The sequence below is a fragment of the Leopardus geoffroyi genome, chromosome A3 (genome assembly GCF_018350155.1).
Source record: "Leopardus geoffroyi isolate Oge1 chromosome A3, O.geoffroyi_Oge1_pat1.0, whole genome shotgun sequence".
Classification (NCBI taxonomy): domain Eukaryota; kingdom Metazoa; phylum Chordata; class Mammalia; order Carnivora; family Felidae; genus Leopardus; species Leopardus geoffroyi.
Genome location: NC_059336.1, coordinates 45291682 through 45306740, shown reverse-complemented (window position 1 = coordinate 45306740; position 15059 = coordinate 45291682). Strand labels below are relative to the sequence as shown.

The window sequence follows — 15059 nt, the reverse complement described above, 5'->3', positions numbered from 1 at the left end:
CTGGGCTGATGGCTCAGAGCCTGGAGCCTGTTTCCGATTCTGTGTCTCCCTCTCTCTCTGCCCCTCCACCGTTCATGCTCTGTCTCTCTCTGTCCCAAAAATAAATAAACGTTGAAAAGAAAATAAAAAAATAAAAAAAATAAAAGGAAACTCAGGGCTTTTTTTTTTTTTAGCACAAGTGCCTTACTATGTTGGTAAGGATTGGAAAGATTCTGGTCGTCCTTTTGAGAGAAATTATCTTCAGAGAATTTCAGTTAGGGATTAACACGGTCTCCAGAAGCCATGTGCCCAGTAACTGGCCTTGCCTTGTCTGGGTTTCAACGGTGGCTCCAAGCGCTCCAATCCCCCAGAGGGTATGACTACCTGACACCTCTACAGAAGGACTACCTGACACCTCTACAGAAGACACCTCTACCACGTCTCCAGGCTTCTCCAAACTGCCACCCAATATCAAATGGTGTACGAGAAGGGCCAGTTTGACATCTCCTTGTTCCCTCAAAGTGCTTGTAGTCACTTCTGTAATCGGTTGAAGGTATAGGGATGCAAGAAAGTGACTAGTGGATTCAGAGCTGAGTCGGGGTCAGGGAGCTGTGACTGAGTGTGTACGGTGTCCTTTGTCTTTTGGGAACTGAGGCTGCACATGAGAAAGGTGCGGACAGCAGGATGGGGACAGTTGGCATTGACCTAGTGCCACTAAAGTCCAAGTCACTCCTGGAGGGCTTGTTTAAACAAAGATCCCTAGACCCCATTCTCCAGGTTTCTGATACAGTAGGTCTGGGGTGGGACCTGAGAATTTGTATTTCTATAACAGGTTCCCAAATGATGTCCATGTTGGTGTTCCATTTTGAGAACCACTGTTCTAGGCACAGAAAAGTGAGGGGCTCCCAGTGATTTTGGGTGCATAAGAAAGGTGGGTAGAGTTTAATATAAGTTTCAATGAAGGAAGTATATGATCCGTTAAATATTTGAGACACGTAAGTAAAAAGTGAATTTTTTGTTTTGGCCTTGTTTTTTGTTTTGTTTTGTTGTTTTGTTTTTAATGCAGTGGAATTCCTGGATTTGGGGTGTGGGGTGCACTCAGAGCCCCCTCAAGACTTACATGATAAACTTGAGGTTAGTGGCAAAAGAGAGGACCCAAAATATGTCCAGATTAATGTTTGAAAAGCATCCAAGTATCATGAAAGGGCTTAAGAAACATCCATTGGCAGCCCATTAGGTAGTGATGGTCAGTGGGAGCCAAAGATGTGGCCATTATGACCATGAGAGTCTTTGGTCCATAAGGGATTTCTATCCCTCAGCCTGGGTAGACAGCTAACAGGGCAGGGCATAACACCAGTTTTCTCTGCAGTCAAGCACTTTTGCAAAACAGAAACACCACAGAGCATTGGTCGGCTTGCTTGGTACTCCTGATGGTAAATCAGAGATGGTAGCCATTTTAACTGAATTTCTTTTTTTTTTTTTTTAATTTTTTTTAACATATTTATTTTTGAGACAGAGAGATAGAGCATGAACGGGGAAGGGTCAGAGAGAGAGGGAGACACGGAATCTGAAACAGGCTCCAGGCTCCGAGCTGTCAGCACAGAGCCCGACGTGGGGCTCGAACTCACGGACCACGAGATCATGACCTGAGCCAAAGTCGGATGCTTAACCGACTGAGCCACCCAGGTGCCCCTAACTGAATTTCAAGAGAACATCTTTGCCAGACCAGGACCTCTAGCAGGGAGCAGACACATATACTGGCAAGAAACACCTCTGATTCGGGGCGCCTGGGTGGCGCAGTCGGTTAAGCGTCCGACTTCAGCTCAGGTCACGATCTTGCAGTCCGTGAGTTCGAGCCCCGCGTCAGGCTCTGGGCTGATGGCTCAGAGCCTGGAGCCTGCTTCTGATTCTGTGTCTCCTTCTCTCTCTGCCCCTCCCCCCTTCATGCTGTGTCTCTGTCTCAAAAATAAAATAAACGTTAAAAAAAAAAAAAAGAAACACCTCTGATTCATCCTTAATCCTCAGGGGAGAGAGTATCTTCCATATGAAGACCCTACCTCCCCAGGCTCTTCCCTCCTATTAGAGACAATGTGAGGCTCCCACAAGGAAACTGGATATGTAAATTTAATTAGTGGGGAGGTGCCAGTCTAATAAGCTTGGAGTGATAGGCTTTACCAGATGCTTTGTGTGTTATCACCTGATTTAACCCTCGTGCCAGTGTAGGAGGAGAGATTCTGGGTTCTCTCCCCATTGTACAGGTGAAGAAACAGGTTCACAGACTTTGGATGATTTTCCTGGGCCCCATCAGTCATGGGAGAGGTCTCTAACTCAATGGTTCCTGGATCCTGACCCCCAGAGTGTGAAAACACAGATTCCCACACCTCCCCCTGCATTTCTGATTCAATCCTTATAGGGTGGCATCTGGGTATCTGCATCTCCAACAGATCCCTAAGCAATGCAGAAGTGCTGGCCCACAGACCACAGTTTGAAAACTACTGATCTAACCTTATCTCTGTCCCAAATTAGAAATAAAGTATTTGCCAACACATGCTTTTAAGGCCACCTTTTCTTCCAGCCAAGGTTTCTGGTGGAGTACACTGGATCCTCTTTAGAGCTACAAGAATGCCTGGGAAGAGAGGTGGCCTTGAAAACCTCTTGACACAGTCTTCTAATCTAGCCTTGCTTTTTCTCTGCCTTCATCTCTGCCCCTGTATTTCACCAAAGGACAAGTGAATATTAATTAAGAACAAGACTAGGGGCACCTGGCTGGCTCAGTTGGTTAGGCTCAGGTCATGATCTCACAGTTCGTGGGCGTCAAGCTTGTGCTGACAGCTCAGAGCCTGGAGCCTGCTTTGGATTCTGTGTCTCACTCTCTGTCTGCCCCTCTCTGCTCACACTCTGTCTCTCTCTCTGTCTCCAAAATAAATAAAAATTTACAAAAAAAAAAAAAAAAAGAAAGAAAGAAAGAACTGACTAAAGAAATTGGGACGGTAGGGAGCCTACCTATATCAACTGCAAAAGGTTCTCCCACCCCACTGCTTTCCTGTTCCTGTCTGCCTGGGGACATCTTTTGACCATGGGAGCTGGAGGGACAGGCTGGAAGAACAGTTCAGGAAGAACAGTTCAGGACCATGTGACCAGAAGGACAGGAACTGGTGGGTAAATACCGCAGCTTCCTCACACAAAGAGGGGCCACTCTCCATTGTGTCCTTTGAAGGGTCCCAGTATAGGATTGAGTCTCAGTTGCCCACAGCAACCTGCTGACAAATGCTTTTTGGGGGTGTTGCTGACTTCCCTCCCTTTCCCACCTCACCACCCTGCTCTCTCAGGTGATTTCCTGGGATGGCCCCCAAATAAATTGCTTGCATCCACATTCTTTGTTTTCAGCTTTTGAAGGAACGTAACCGAAGGCAGGTGCCGACATCATCATTTGAAAATGAAACAATAGTAGAGGGTGGAGACAGAGTGCGTGAGTTTATTACTCAGTTGACACCTGTGGTTATGTTTTGTGTGATCATGAAGAATACATTCCCTAATTAACATCCTTAGCCTCAAAGAATCATGAAAAAACCCCACAAAAAATGACAATAAGCTGATCCCAAAAAAGGCCTAATATTGCTTTTCTTTTGTTCTGAGTCTCTAAAGTGGTGAAGGTAGGAGATAAGAAGAGTTATCCTGAAATGAACAGGAGTGGATAATTTCAATAAATGAAGATTTTTTTCATTTATAATTAATTACATTTAAATATTGGATTCAGTTAGGAAACTCGATTGTGATTCACAACACCAGGGAGTCTGGTCATTATTTTCCAGTGGCAGAATGTCAGGTCTTTCTGCCTGGGAAGGCCAGACCCTCTGAGCTTGACACGTAGCTGTCCCTACCCTCCCCACCCTACTCCAGCCACAAGACGGGCCTCTGTATGGGCCCCTGACAGGTCTCATTGTGATGCCAACACAACAATACGGCAAGACGCAACCTGCCCAGTCTGCCTGCTCCCCAGGCACCTGGGAGGGCAGCGATGCACGTGCCACGGGCCTGGCCGCCACGCTGCATTTGCCCTCGTATCAAAAGGACAATCAGGGAGAGCACATGTCCATCCGTTCATGGGGCCGAGACCAACAGTACAGAACAATGGCAGTCACCAACCTGTTCACTGGGGTTTAGCTCTGAGCTCAGCAAGTAAGCACTATTTAATTAGTCACCTAATTAGTGACAGGCCACACTGAAGGTTTCAGATGTCCTCAGACAAACGTAAAGATAAAAAAGTCTAATTAAGCTGCAAGCGCTTTGCTGGCTGCTGCCAGATCCCACAGCTGTGCCGGATATGCAGCCCCATAACAGGAGACCTGGTCATCCGGGCACAACTGCGGCTCTGCAAACGTGACCTCCTCAGTTCAAGCTATTGTTAGTGGCCCCCACGCACCCAACCTGATGAAGGATCCATGTTTAGGTAGAAAATCAGAGATTTTACCCCTTGATGAGATTCTTTGGGTTTGTCTTTGTTTGTTTGTTTGTTTGTTTTGTTTTTGTTGAGAAAACTCTTTGTGGTGGTAGAAGTGGAAAAGGTGGGCCTGGGCCCTCCCCCCCATCAGCGCTTTCTGTGAATCCAAGTGTGTGTTTCTCTAGGCGCACAAAGGGTTGTTGGGATACCACCCGGGGCTGCTTTCAGTCACTGTCATCCCAGGATGCCACTGCAGGCTCCTCAAGAGATTCTTTACCTCAGAATTTAATTAGGAAGGATTTTAAAACAATGGATTAAAAGGAGCTGCTCCATAATTAGGAGTAAATAATGTAACGCACTGAAGCAGGGAGACACAAGAGCTGAAACAGAATAAACCAGTAACTGCTTCAGCTCAGTGAGTTCATGCCCTAGAGATAGCGAAGAAACCGTTCTGTGTAATTTGTTTGGGGGGGGGGGTTGCTATCTACTTGGGACACTGTCTGGGACAGGGCCTGGGGCTCTGCATTGCTAGTGAGCTCCCAGGTGATGGTGATGCTGCTGTTCCACCGGCCACACTATAAGAAGGACGTGAAATGTAAGACGAGTTCACAGACCTGGTTCCCACCCACCCTTTTTGGGGCATGGCATTTCTCCTTTTCTCTTTAAAAAATGATTTTGGAGTACTTCAGTGGAAAGCTTGAAGTATTCAAAGCATGACGTTTTGGGGGTTCGGCAGAGAGGGACTTCATGCGTGAGGTGGCTGGTGAAAATATAACCTCTTAACTTTTTGCAGGAAAGAGCCTCCTGCTCTCTGAAAAGAGCTTTCAGACTTTGTTGCAAAGCTCTCCTCCAGGAAATAGTGTTTCCCTGACAGGTGATAGATGCTCACCTCCAGGCCTGGCTGTGAACCAAGAAGATGAACTTCCTTTTAGGCCTCAGATAAGATTGGTGTTCCTTGGGTGACAGAACTTTGGGCTGGCAGGACCATGGGAGTCCCTGCCATGACCTTCTCAGCACAGTGAGGAAGACAGGCCATAGCACTGATTGGCAGCAGAAGGGGGCTGACAGCTGAGGCCAGGTTCTTTCTGCTTTTCCCCATGATTGGGGTTTTAGACAAGTCTTAATACAAGTACTGAGAAGGATAATATATATGAAATACTTATACTGTCCAAGCCAAGAACATTCATTCTCAAAGAAGTGGGGCAGCCAAGTGAACATGACCTATCAATCATGAGAACCATAATTTAAAAATAGTTCAGGTCCATCATGTGAATGTCTTGGGATGCTGAAGAACCTAAATAATTCACAATAAAATGTCTTAAGAACTGCCTTTCCCTTCCGATTCACTGCCCTCTACACCATAGGATAAGTGGGGGTTTCCTCCTCTTCATGCCCTACACCAAGTAAGTTCCCCTGGCCCTGACTCGATGCCAGCTGTTGGTCTCCTACTCAGCTCCTGGTGATCACCATGGAAATCCATGCCCTGGCAGGGAAGGTTATCAGGAAAGGCCAGGATATGCATGTGGCTTGAGCCCACGCTGGCCATAGGGTGGGGTGTTGGGGCCCAAACACATTCCCTCCTGGTCTCCTCTTGGAGTTTCTTGGACACAGTATCCTGAGAAGATAAATGCATATGCCCTGGGGCACAGGGAACAAATTAGCTGAGGCTCACCCTGACCCTGAATTACCCTACACCCCCACCCTTCTCCATCAGCCAGTCAGGAGCCTCAGGAAGCCTGACAGAGTTTGCAGGAAGCTGTGAGAGCAGGGCTACCGCTCTTTAGCTCAGCCCTGGAAGACTGAATAGGGGTGGAAGGGTGGGAGCACCACAAGGGATACTGGTATGTGTCCCTAAGAAAACACTTCTCATACATGTCACTGGGAACCGGGGGCCCAGGAGACCTTGACCGGGTAAGGACATGAAGATGCAGGGGGACCCACAGGCCTGACAACCAGAGATAAGGTGTGTCTGTGCAGATATAACTGGATGGGTAACAGCAAAGGACCAGATAGAATGCTTTACAAAAAAAAAAAAAAAAAAAAAATTGAAACATCATTTTCACTATTCCCCCCTTGCATAGAGCCTTGTCCTACCGTATTAGTTGATGACTAAGGGCAAATCCCTTCAGCTCCCCCAGTAGCACCTTAGCACTTGAGGAAAGAAGGATGTAACAAGGGGTAAGAATTTGTACAAGGATTGCCTTTGGTGTCCTTTGAAGAGGACAAATGCTTTCTAATTTTTTTGCATGCACACAACACGAGGACAAAGAGTTGTCTGTTTAGATTCCAGATGACAGGATTATCAGGCTTTCTGGAAAAAGAGGTTGCTGTACTGGGCCTCAGATGGGTTTTGCAGGAACTGAAGTGCCTCCGCTGAGTCTGATAGTGTGGTGCAGGAACTCAGGAGGGCAATTTTTCTAAATCTTGCCTCTAAAATCTGGATTCAATCCTCATTGGGGGTCAGTGTCTGGTGATCACTTCCATTTCATTTCGGGTCAAATCATTTATAACATCTAGTTCAAATGCAGTTAAGCTGGTAAGTAAAATATGCAGTAGGTTACTATGGTGATTGCTAATTTAAAATAATTAGGGAAAATAATGAGAAAACTATTTCCTCTGTGAAGGATTCAAGATCCGTAAACTGATACCAGTCTATTTTTAGTATAGTAATCTGTAACGATGACAGAGAACTGTGAGTACATTAAAATGCTTTAAAAAGGTCTGTCTGATTGAGGAATTTAATCAACCAAGTACTTACATCCAAATTTATTCTTGTCTTTATTAAATCTAAGTTGATTCCACAAAAAGAAAATGATATGTATATATCTTAATGTAATCATTTAAAATAAGACCATGACTAAGTATGTAGCTGAATGAAGATTTCAGACCTGTTTCTGGTAACTTCTTGACTACTATTTCACAAGTCCACACTGATAAATCACTCAGAAATGGTCACATATGACTTGCTGCTCAGAGTCTTAGATGAAGAGACCCCTCAGAATGAGGAGAGCCCTCAAACTGTAGTGTGGCACACACGGGAAAATGGATGTTCCTGGGTGCTTCTCATTATTTCTTTCTTGCAATTAAAGATTGCTATAGACTGACCACAATATTTAAAGCATGTGAGCTCTGTTGCTAATTTCAATAATGACATGTGACTTATTTCTGATTAACTAGGGGTATGATCCAGATAACTGAACAAATTGGCTGGAAAGTGAAAAAAATCTTTATCTGGTTAATGTGATGTCAAATGAGCAAAGTAACCATTCAGGATTAGCTTGTCTCCTTATCAACTAAGCGCAAACACCTGGGAGGGGTCATTTCCTCCACCCCTTTCCTTGTCTAACCCTTAACCCTCACCCATCTTCTTTGGACCAGTACTTTTGCTGGCTTCTGGAGGAGTGCTAGTGGGGAGCTTTTTCCCATCTTCTGCTTATCTTTTAGCACCTACAGTTTTGAAGAGACCTAAAATTTCTCATGTGATCCTGAGCAAGAGATTTAGAAAAAACTGGACTCTTGATTCAGGAGTATGTGGTTCTCCAAAGCCAAGCTCTTTTAAGACATCTATGAGACTATGAGACTTTATTGGGGCACCTGGGTGGCTCAGTCGGTTAAGCATCAGACTTTGGCTTAGGTCATGATCTCACCATTTGTGAGTTCGAACCCTGCATCAGTCTCTGTGCTCAGAGTCTGGAGTCTGCTTCAGATTCTGTGTCTCCTTCTCTCTCTGCCCCTCCCCCACTTGTACTCTGTTCTCCCTCTCTCTCAAAAATAAATAAACATTAATTTTTTTAAAAAAGACATCTATGAGAGTTTTTTTAAAAAAATAAATGAGCAGGGATGCCTGGGTGGCTCAGTCACTTAAGCATCCAACTCTTGATTTCAGCTCAGGTCATGATCTCACAGTTTGAGTTTGAGCTCTGCATCGGGCTCCTCACAGCGTGGAGCCTGGAATTCTGTCTCTCCCTCTTTCTGCCTCTCCCTTGCTCTTTCTCTCTTTCTTTCTCTCTCTCTCTCTCAAAAAATAAATAAATAAACTTAAAAAAAAATAAATGAGGAAACCAAGTCTGAGAGAAAATGAGGTAACACATCTAGGGTTCCGCATCATGTGCTGGTGATGCCAGGCCATGAACCCAAGTTCTTGGACAATAACCCAGGGCTCTTCCTGTCAATGAGGGGCTGAAATTCAGTGAGCAGATGGAGAGCTAGTCAGGGGAAGCTGAGAATTCTCAGGAATCACCTATCAGTAAAATGTGTTCCGAAAGGAAACCCATTTAGTGCTGTGAGGATTAAAAAAAAAAAAAAAAAAACAGCACTGAAGGGATGCGAAGGCCTCAGTCTTCCCTGGGGGGTTTTACTCTGTTCCCTGGCACCTAAAATGCAGGGTATGGAAGAAAGGTCCTGGTTTGTCTGCCATTTCAGAAAGCCTATTTGTGATGTGCAGTGTCAAAACTGGTTCCCAAATCTGCCTGATCGTATGGAGCACTTGCTAAAATGTAGATCCCCAGAGCCCTCCCTGGGAGTTCCTGATTCTGTGTTCTGTGTTCCTGTCTGGTGCTGAGTCTGGGAGTCTAATAAATGCTCTAGGTGATTCTTATGATTCAACCAATGAGGGAAACACTAGTATAGACTCGGGTTGGCAAAATTCTAGAAAGGGTCAGAGTGTACGTATTTTGAGCATTGCAGGCTAAACAGTCCCTGTCATGGTCTCTCAAATCTGCCACTGTATCAAGAAAACAGAGACAAAATATAAATAAATGTGACTGTGTTCCAATAAAGTTTTATTTACAAAAGCAGGTAGAAAGCCACATTTGACCCAGGAGCAATAGTTTGCCAACCCTCAGTCTAGAATATTTCACTGCTTCATCAATCCACCTAGGCAAGGTATATGGGGTGGCAAAAAATCTTCAGGTCTTTTCTTTCAAAACAACCTTTCAGGTATGGAAGAGAAGAGCCTCTTTAAAAACAAACAAATAAAGTAAAACAACTCACCAAAATACCAGCGTCTCTAGGAAGGAAATTCCAACACTGGATGCACCAACCACAACAATCTTGGCATTGACAGTTATTTTCGGTTCCAATGTTAGTTTTCTATTTGTATGGTTCAAGGCGTAACCCAACTGGAATAAAAGATACAAAGAAAAAGAGAGATTTAAAGAAGATGTAGCTGAGTCTGTGCTCCCAGATTGGCAATTATGTAGAAGAGTTATTTAACCAGGACACTACTGGCAAGTCAGACTAAATGCCCATGCACAGCCATGGTGAAATTTATGGAAAATAATTTTTAAGATATTAACATGAGTTTGGGAAAATACCTAATACCTAGTCTGGCTCACATAAAAATGCTTGGTTTACATAATTTTTTTCTTATTGCTGATGGATGTTTCTTACAAAACTGAGGCCCTTTGTGATTAGAAACAATGAGGTAAATAATCCCACAAGAAGATAGACAAGTTGCTCCTTAAGAATCCATAGTTTTATGAAAGGTCTCAACCTTTCCTTCTGTCCAAGATCACCCTGAAAACTTGAACAACAATTAGATTACAATTGTTGGGTAATTTAAGGCAAATATTCTTTCCATTCTGCGTTCCTCACACCACTTAGCACAGTGCCTTGCACACATGTGTTCAGTAATTTGTAGAATGACAAACCTTAGTTGAATGACAAAAACATGTTGGATGATTAAGAGTTATTCAAACTTTCAGATGCTCTGAGGTCAAGGAGAACTCTTAGAAGCAGAGAAGGTAACTGGTGATCATTTTATTTTTTAAAAAAAAATTTTTTTTAATGTTTATTTATTTTTGAGACAGAGAGAGACAGAGCATGAACGAGGGAGGGGCAGAGAGAGAGTGAGACACAGAATCAGAAGCAGGCTCCAGGCTCTGAGCCATCAGCCCAGAGCCCGACACAGGGCTTGAACTCACGGACTGCGAGATCGTGACCTGAGCTGAAGTCGGACGCTTAACTGACTGAGCCACCCAGGCACCCCTACTGGTGATCATTTTAATGCCCATGTTTGGAAAACTTTCTTGAGTTGATTTATTTGATTCACTTTCCTGCAAAGGCTTCAGTGGAAGCAGTAAATGTATGAAGGAAAGATTTACAAAGAGATAAAAAGAGTAGGGTATTCTTGAAAGGATGTTCTATTGTGTCGATAGTCCTTAGTTCTATTTTTTTTTAATTTTTTTTAATGTTTATTTATTTTTGAGACAGAGAGAGACAGAGCATGAACAGGGGAGGAGCAGAGAGAGAGGGAGACACAGAATCTGAAGCAGGCTCCAGGCTCTTAGCTGTCAGCACAGAGCCCGACGCGGGGCTTGAACTCACAGACCGTGAGATCATGACCTGAGCCGAAGTCGGACGCTTAACCAACTGAGCCACCCAGGTGCCCCAGTTCTATTTTTTTTTTAAGTTTATTTGTTTATTTTGAGAGAAAGGGAGAGAAAGAGCATGTGGGGGAGGGGCACAGAGAGGGAGAGAGAGAGCGAGAGAGAGAGAAACCTGAGCAGGCTTTGCATTGTCAGTGAACCCATGAACCATGAAATCATGACCTGAGCCAAAACCAAGAGTCGGATGGGCTCCCCCCACTGACTACCCCCACCTTTTTTCAGTTTGACCTTAGTTCTATTTTTAATTCATTAATTCAACATACATTTTTATTTGATGTCTGGAAGAATTACAACTGACTTCTCATCAGTTACAATGGAGTCCATAAGGCAGTGGAATGACAGCCACACCAATGCATCCCACTCAGTTAAATTCTCATCACATCAGCATTAACTCATCCTACAGCTCAGAGATATTCAAATTCCAATAGACCAAATCTATTTTGAATTTTCTTAAAATCGTGAATTACTAAGAGTTTGGAAATCCAGTAGGCTAATGGTAAAGTCCTATGTAAAGCTTGGCTCCCACTGACCTTCCAGTGCCTGACGTAGCTTGGATGTGGCCACATGCTTTGCCATCCACCAAGGCACATGTGAAATTTAGAGGATAGAACCCTTATCTCTAGCTCTAGCTGGCCTAGCAATATGGAGGTAGAATAGGTCTTGACCCAAGTAATGTAATATAATGTAATGTTTGGATATTTTAGACTCTCCATAATTAATGCTGCTGGTGCCTTTCAGCATGCTCCCACCTTTAATGAGGCACACCATGAATTCTGGAAGAGATTGAGCTTGCTCCCATCTTTAAGAGGGGACTCCAATTGACATAAACCAAGTCACATAACCATACCCTCCTTGCTCAATAATTGGCCCAGGATAGACACATGACCTATGTTGGCCTAATCAGACTGAATCCCAGGACTTTTATATGGTGGTTGAAAAAGAGAAACCTCTTGCCTTCTAGATAGTATTGGGGTATAGATGTGAAGCCTGAAATGGTATAGTCATCATGACACCAAGCAGGAAACAATCCTGGTTGAAGCCCCAACAGAATCACAGAGACATGGAACAGAAATTCCTTTCAGGGTTCTTGGGTGACTCAGCCAGTTGAGCCTCCGACTTTGGCTTAGGTAATGATCTCACAGCTTGTGAGTTTGAGCCCCACAGTGGGTTCTGTGGGGCTTGCTTTGGATTCTGTGTCTCCCTGTCTCTCTGCCCCTCCCCCACTTGCTCGCTCTCTCTCTCTCTCTCTCTCTCTCTCTCAAAAATAAATAAACATTAAAAAAAAAAAAAGAGGGGCACCGGGGTGGCTTGGTTGAGTGACCAACTTTGGCTCAGGTCATGATCTCATGGTCCGTGGGTTCAAGCCCTGCATCTGGCTCTGTGCTGATAGCTCAGAGCCTGGAGCCTGCTCCAGATTCTGTGTGTCCCTTTCTCTCTGCCCCTCCCCCATTCATGCTCGCTCTCTCTCTCTCTCTCTCTCTCAAAATAAATAAACATTAAAAATTAAAAAAAAAAAGAAACTCCTTTCACACTCTGTCTGAAACCCACACTGCCTTTGGAGTCTTCAATTATATGAGCAATAAATATCAGTCAGCTATTACCACAGTAGTGCTACATAACAAACTACCACAAAAGGCATTGGCTTAAAACAGCTGTTGTTTTTCCTCACTCATGCATCTCTGGGTTACAGTACATCTGAAGGCTGGATTCAGCTGGGTTTGGCTCCAACTTGCAGATTCCAGATTGGCCTCACATCTCCCTGTCTTTATTTTGATGAGAGATAGCTGGCGAATGTTCTTCTGGCAATGGTAGAAGTGCATAAAGTAAGACTAAGCAATACCTCTTCAGCCTGGCCAAAGCAAGTCATGTGGCTGAGCCCACTACCCATGAATTGGGGAAGGAGATTCACCTGTAGTGGGAGGAACCTCAAACGGCAGAGCTCAGGGAGAGAGGAATAGCTGGGGAGAAGGATGCAGTCTACCACGTTTCCTCAGTTGTTTAGGACAGCTTGTTTCTTCTATATGCAACTGAAAGTTCCCTAACCTGACACATTTTCCAAATGACAATAATGAATGTATCGTTTGGGTGAAAAAATGTCTGTTCTCCAAATAAATGTCATGCTAATCTGGCCTAGAAGAATTTCCCAAGAGGGGTCAATGAGGAATTTTTTGAGAAAAGCAGTTAATTCCAGTATATGTGGGTGCCACCATGAACTGTGTTTTGATTGATTTATTTCCAAGACAGGTAGGGTGGCAGCTGATTCACACTCCAGCCAGCCTTGGGTCTGGTGGTTTACTGCAAGGAAGACTGGGAGCATAGAAGTTGGTATTGATGAGAGAGTGTGGGGCAAGCTGAGGGCAAAGTACAGGCTAACAGCAACCCCTCCCCCAGGGGGGATATGTACGCTATTCCTTGGACACTCCTGGCTGCCCAAGAACAGGGGGGAAGGAAAGAAAGCAAGTGGCTGACTGATAGAGATCACAGTCATGCAGGACAGGAATCTCCTTCAGTTTACGGATAACTTAGTAAACTGGAAGAAAAAGGCAATCTTATCCACAGCCTAATCTCCAGAAACCAACCTATAGACCCTGTTTCCTAATATCACCTTCATCAAGATGTAAGGGGGTTTAAGTGCTTGCCATGGAGATGTGGGAGACAAAGGCAAATGAAAAATTAAATTCCCTTACTGCCTACAGCCCCTTGACAAGTCCTTGAAACAGGCAGAGTGACCTCCCTGTAGGAGCTCAGCTGCCTTGATGATGATACTTTGCTAGGGGCAAAAGAGCTGAACATTATGCCTGACCCCCCAGGATCCTGTGTCTCCTTAAACACATAAAAATTACTTTGCAAGCCTCATTTATCTTTAACCTCCAAGTATATGTTGGCAGTTCTAACTCCGAGCATATGGCACCTGACGTACATCTGAAGGGTCTCATGACTGAGGTTTTACTAGACAGTAATAAAAGATGTTTTCCTAACAACAGCTAGCCCCTCAAGGTCCTGGAAACCTTGCTTCCAAAATTCCTTAGAGACTTACACTGTCCCTAACCCCTCCCAACCTGAAGCTATATATTAGTCAGTCTTCATAACCCCAGTTCAGCTCTTTCTGCCCACGGGTCCTGTCCCTGTGCTTTAATAAAACCATCTTTTTGCACCAAAGATGTCTTCAAGAATTCTTTCTTGGCTGTCAGCTCCAAACTCCACTATCACCCCAAAACCCCCTCAGTATGATGGCATTTAATCACAGGTCCAATTAACAGACTTAAAATGCCAGCATCTTGACAGAGGTCAGAACTCCAAGATTCCTTCCACAGGGGTATGTTCAGACATTCCCCTCTGCTATCTGGAAGTGCACATTAACACTGAAGCATAGGCAGTAATGAAATTCCCTGGTAAAGAATTATAACCCATTTATGAAATAGCTCCTGTATCAACGATACAAAGGCGGCTGGGGAACAGAACAGAATGGTTTTTGTTTCCCACACAATAGCTTTAACACCAACAGCTGCCAGGCCTCAGAAATCACCTTTCTAACTGCTGAATACATAAAGTGGCCTCAGGGGTGTCAAGAGTTAGCCATCAGTACCAATGATGGTAGGTGTCTCGGGAAAGTGATCAGGCATCACAATGATTTTCAGTAAGCCAGTTTTGTGTCCAGGCTTTAATTAAAAACATATTCATCATCAGGTATGGTGAAGTGACCTGAAAAAACCACATTTTTCTTTTGTTAGGGTAGATGGTTTTTAAATACCTTGAAAAAAATTCTTCCCAGCCTGGAAATGTCTTTCAGTGATGACCGCAAATTAAGATGGCTTCTGCTGCTTTATAAAGGGTTTATTTTGCCCATAAGCAGGAGTACCAGTGATTTTTTGAAGGAAAGCAGAATATTTCCTCCCTTTAGATTCCTTCAACCCACAGGTTTCCATAGCAAAAAAAACCAAAAACTAAAACAAAAATAAAAACAAAACAAAACAAACCATACCATCAGGTATGGAAGATCCTCTAAGTCAAGCCAGCTTTTCCTCTCTTTGTCTGAAGATCCACTGAAAATGCCCAACACACTGGAGACCTAATTTTTTATTCTTGCTTTTTAATTTTCTTAATAGTGAAATAAAAATAAAGCTTTATCTACTGGCTTATATTTTATAGACAGAAATTAAATGTGCCTTGTGATAGTAAGCCATTTCAAAGATAAAACAGAGGAAATTCTGTAAGCTATTTAACTACATACCACACTGGTGACGACAATA

General features: G+C 43.9%; 1 protein-coding gene across 3 annotated transcripts in view; it reads right to left on the bottom strand.

Annotated features, from left to right (window-relative positions):
* Window positions 1–15059, bottom strand: part of CFAP61 (cilia and flagella associated protein 61) — a 283106-nt gene that overhangs the window by 105366 nt on the left and 162681 nt on the right. For all 3 annotated transcript variants that reach the window (XM_045445447.1, XM_045445448.1, XM_045445449.1), the window contains one exon: window positions 9413–9540. In XM_045445447.1, the coding sequence (XP_045301403.1) occupies window positions 9413–9540 (128 nt within the window). The remainder of the gene's footprint in view (window positions 1–9412; window positions 9541–15059) is intronic.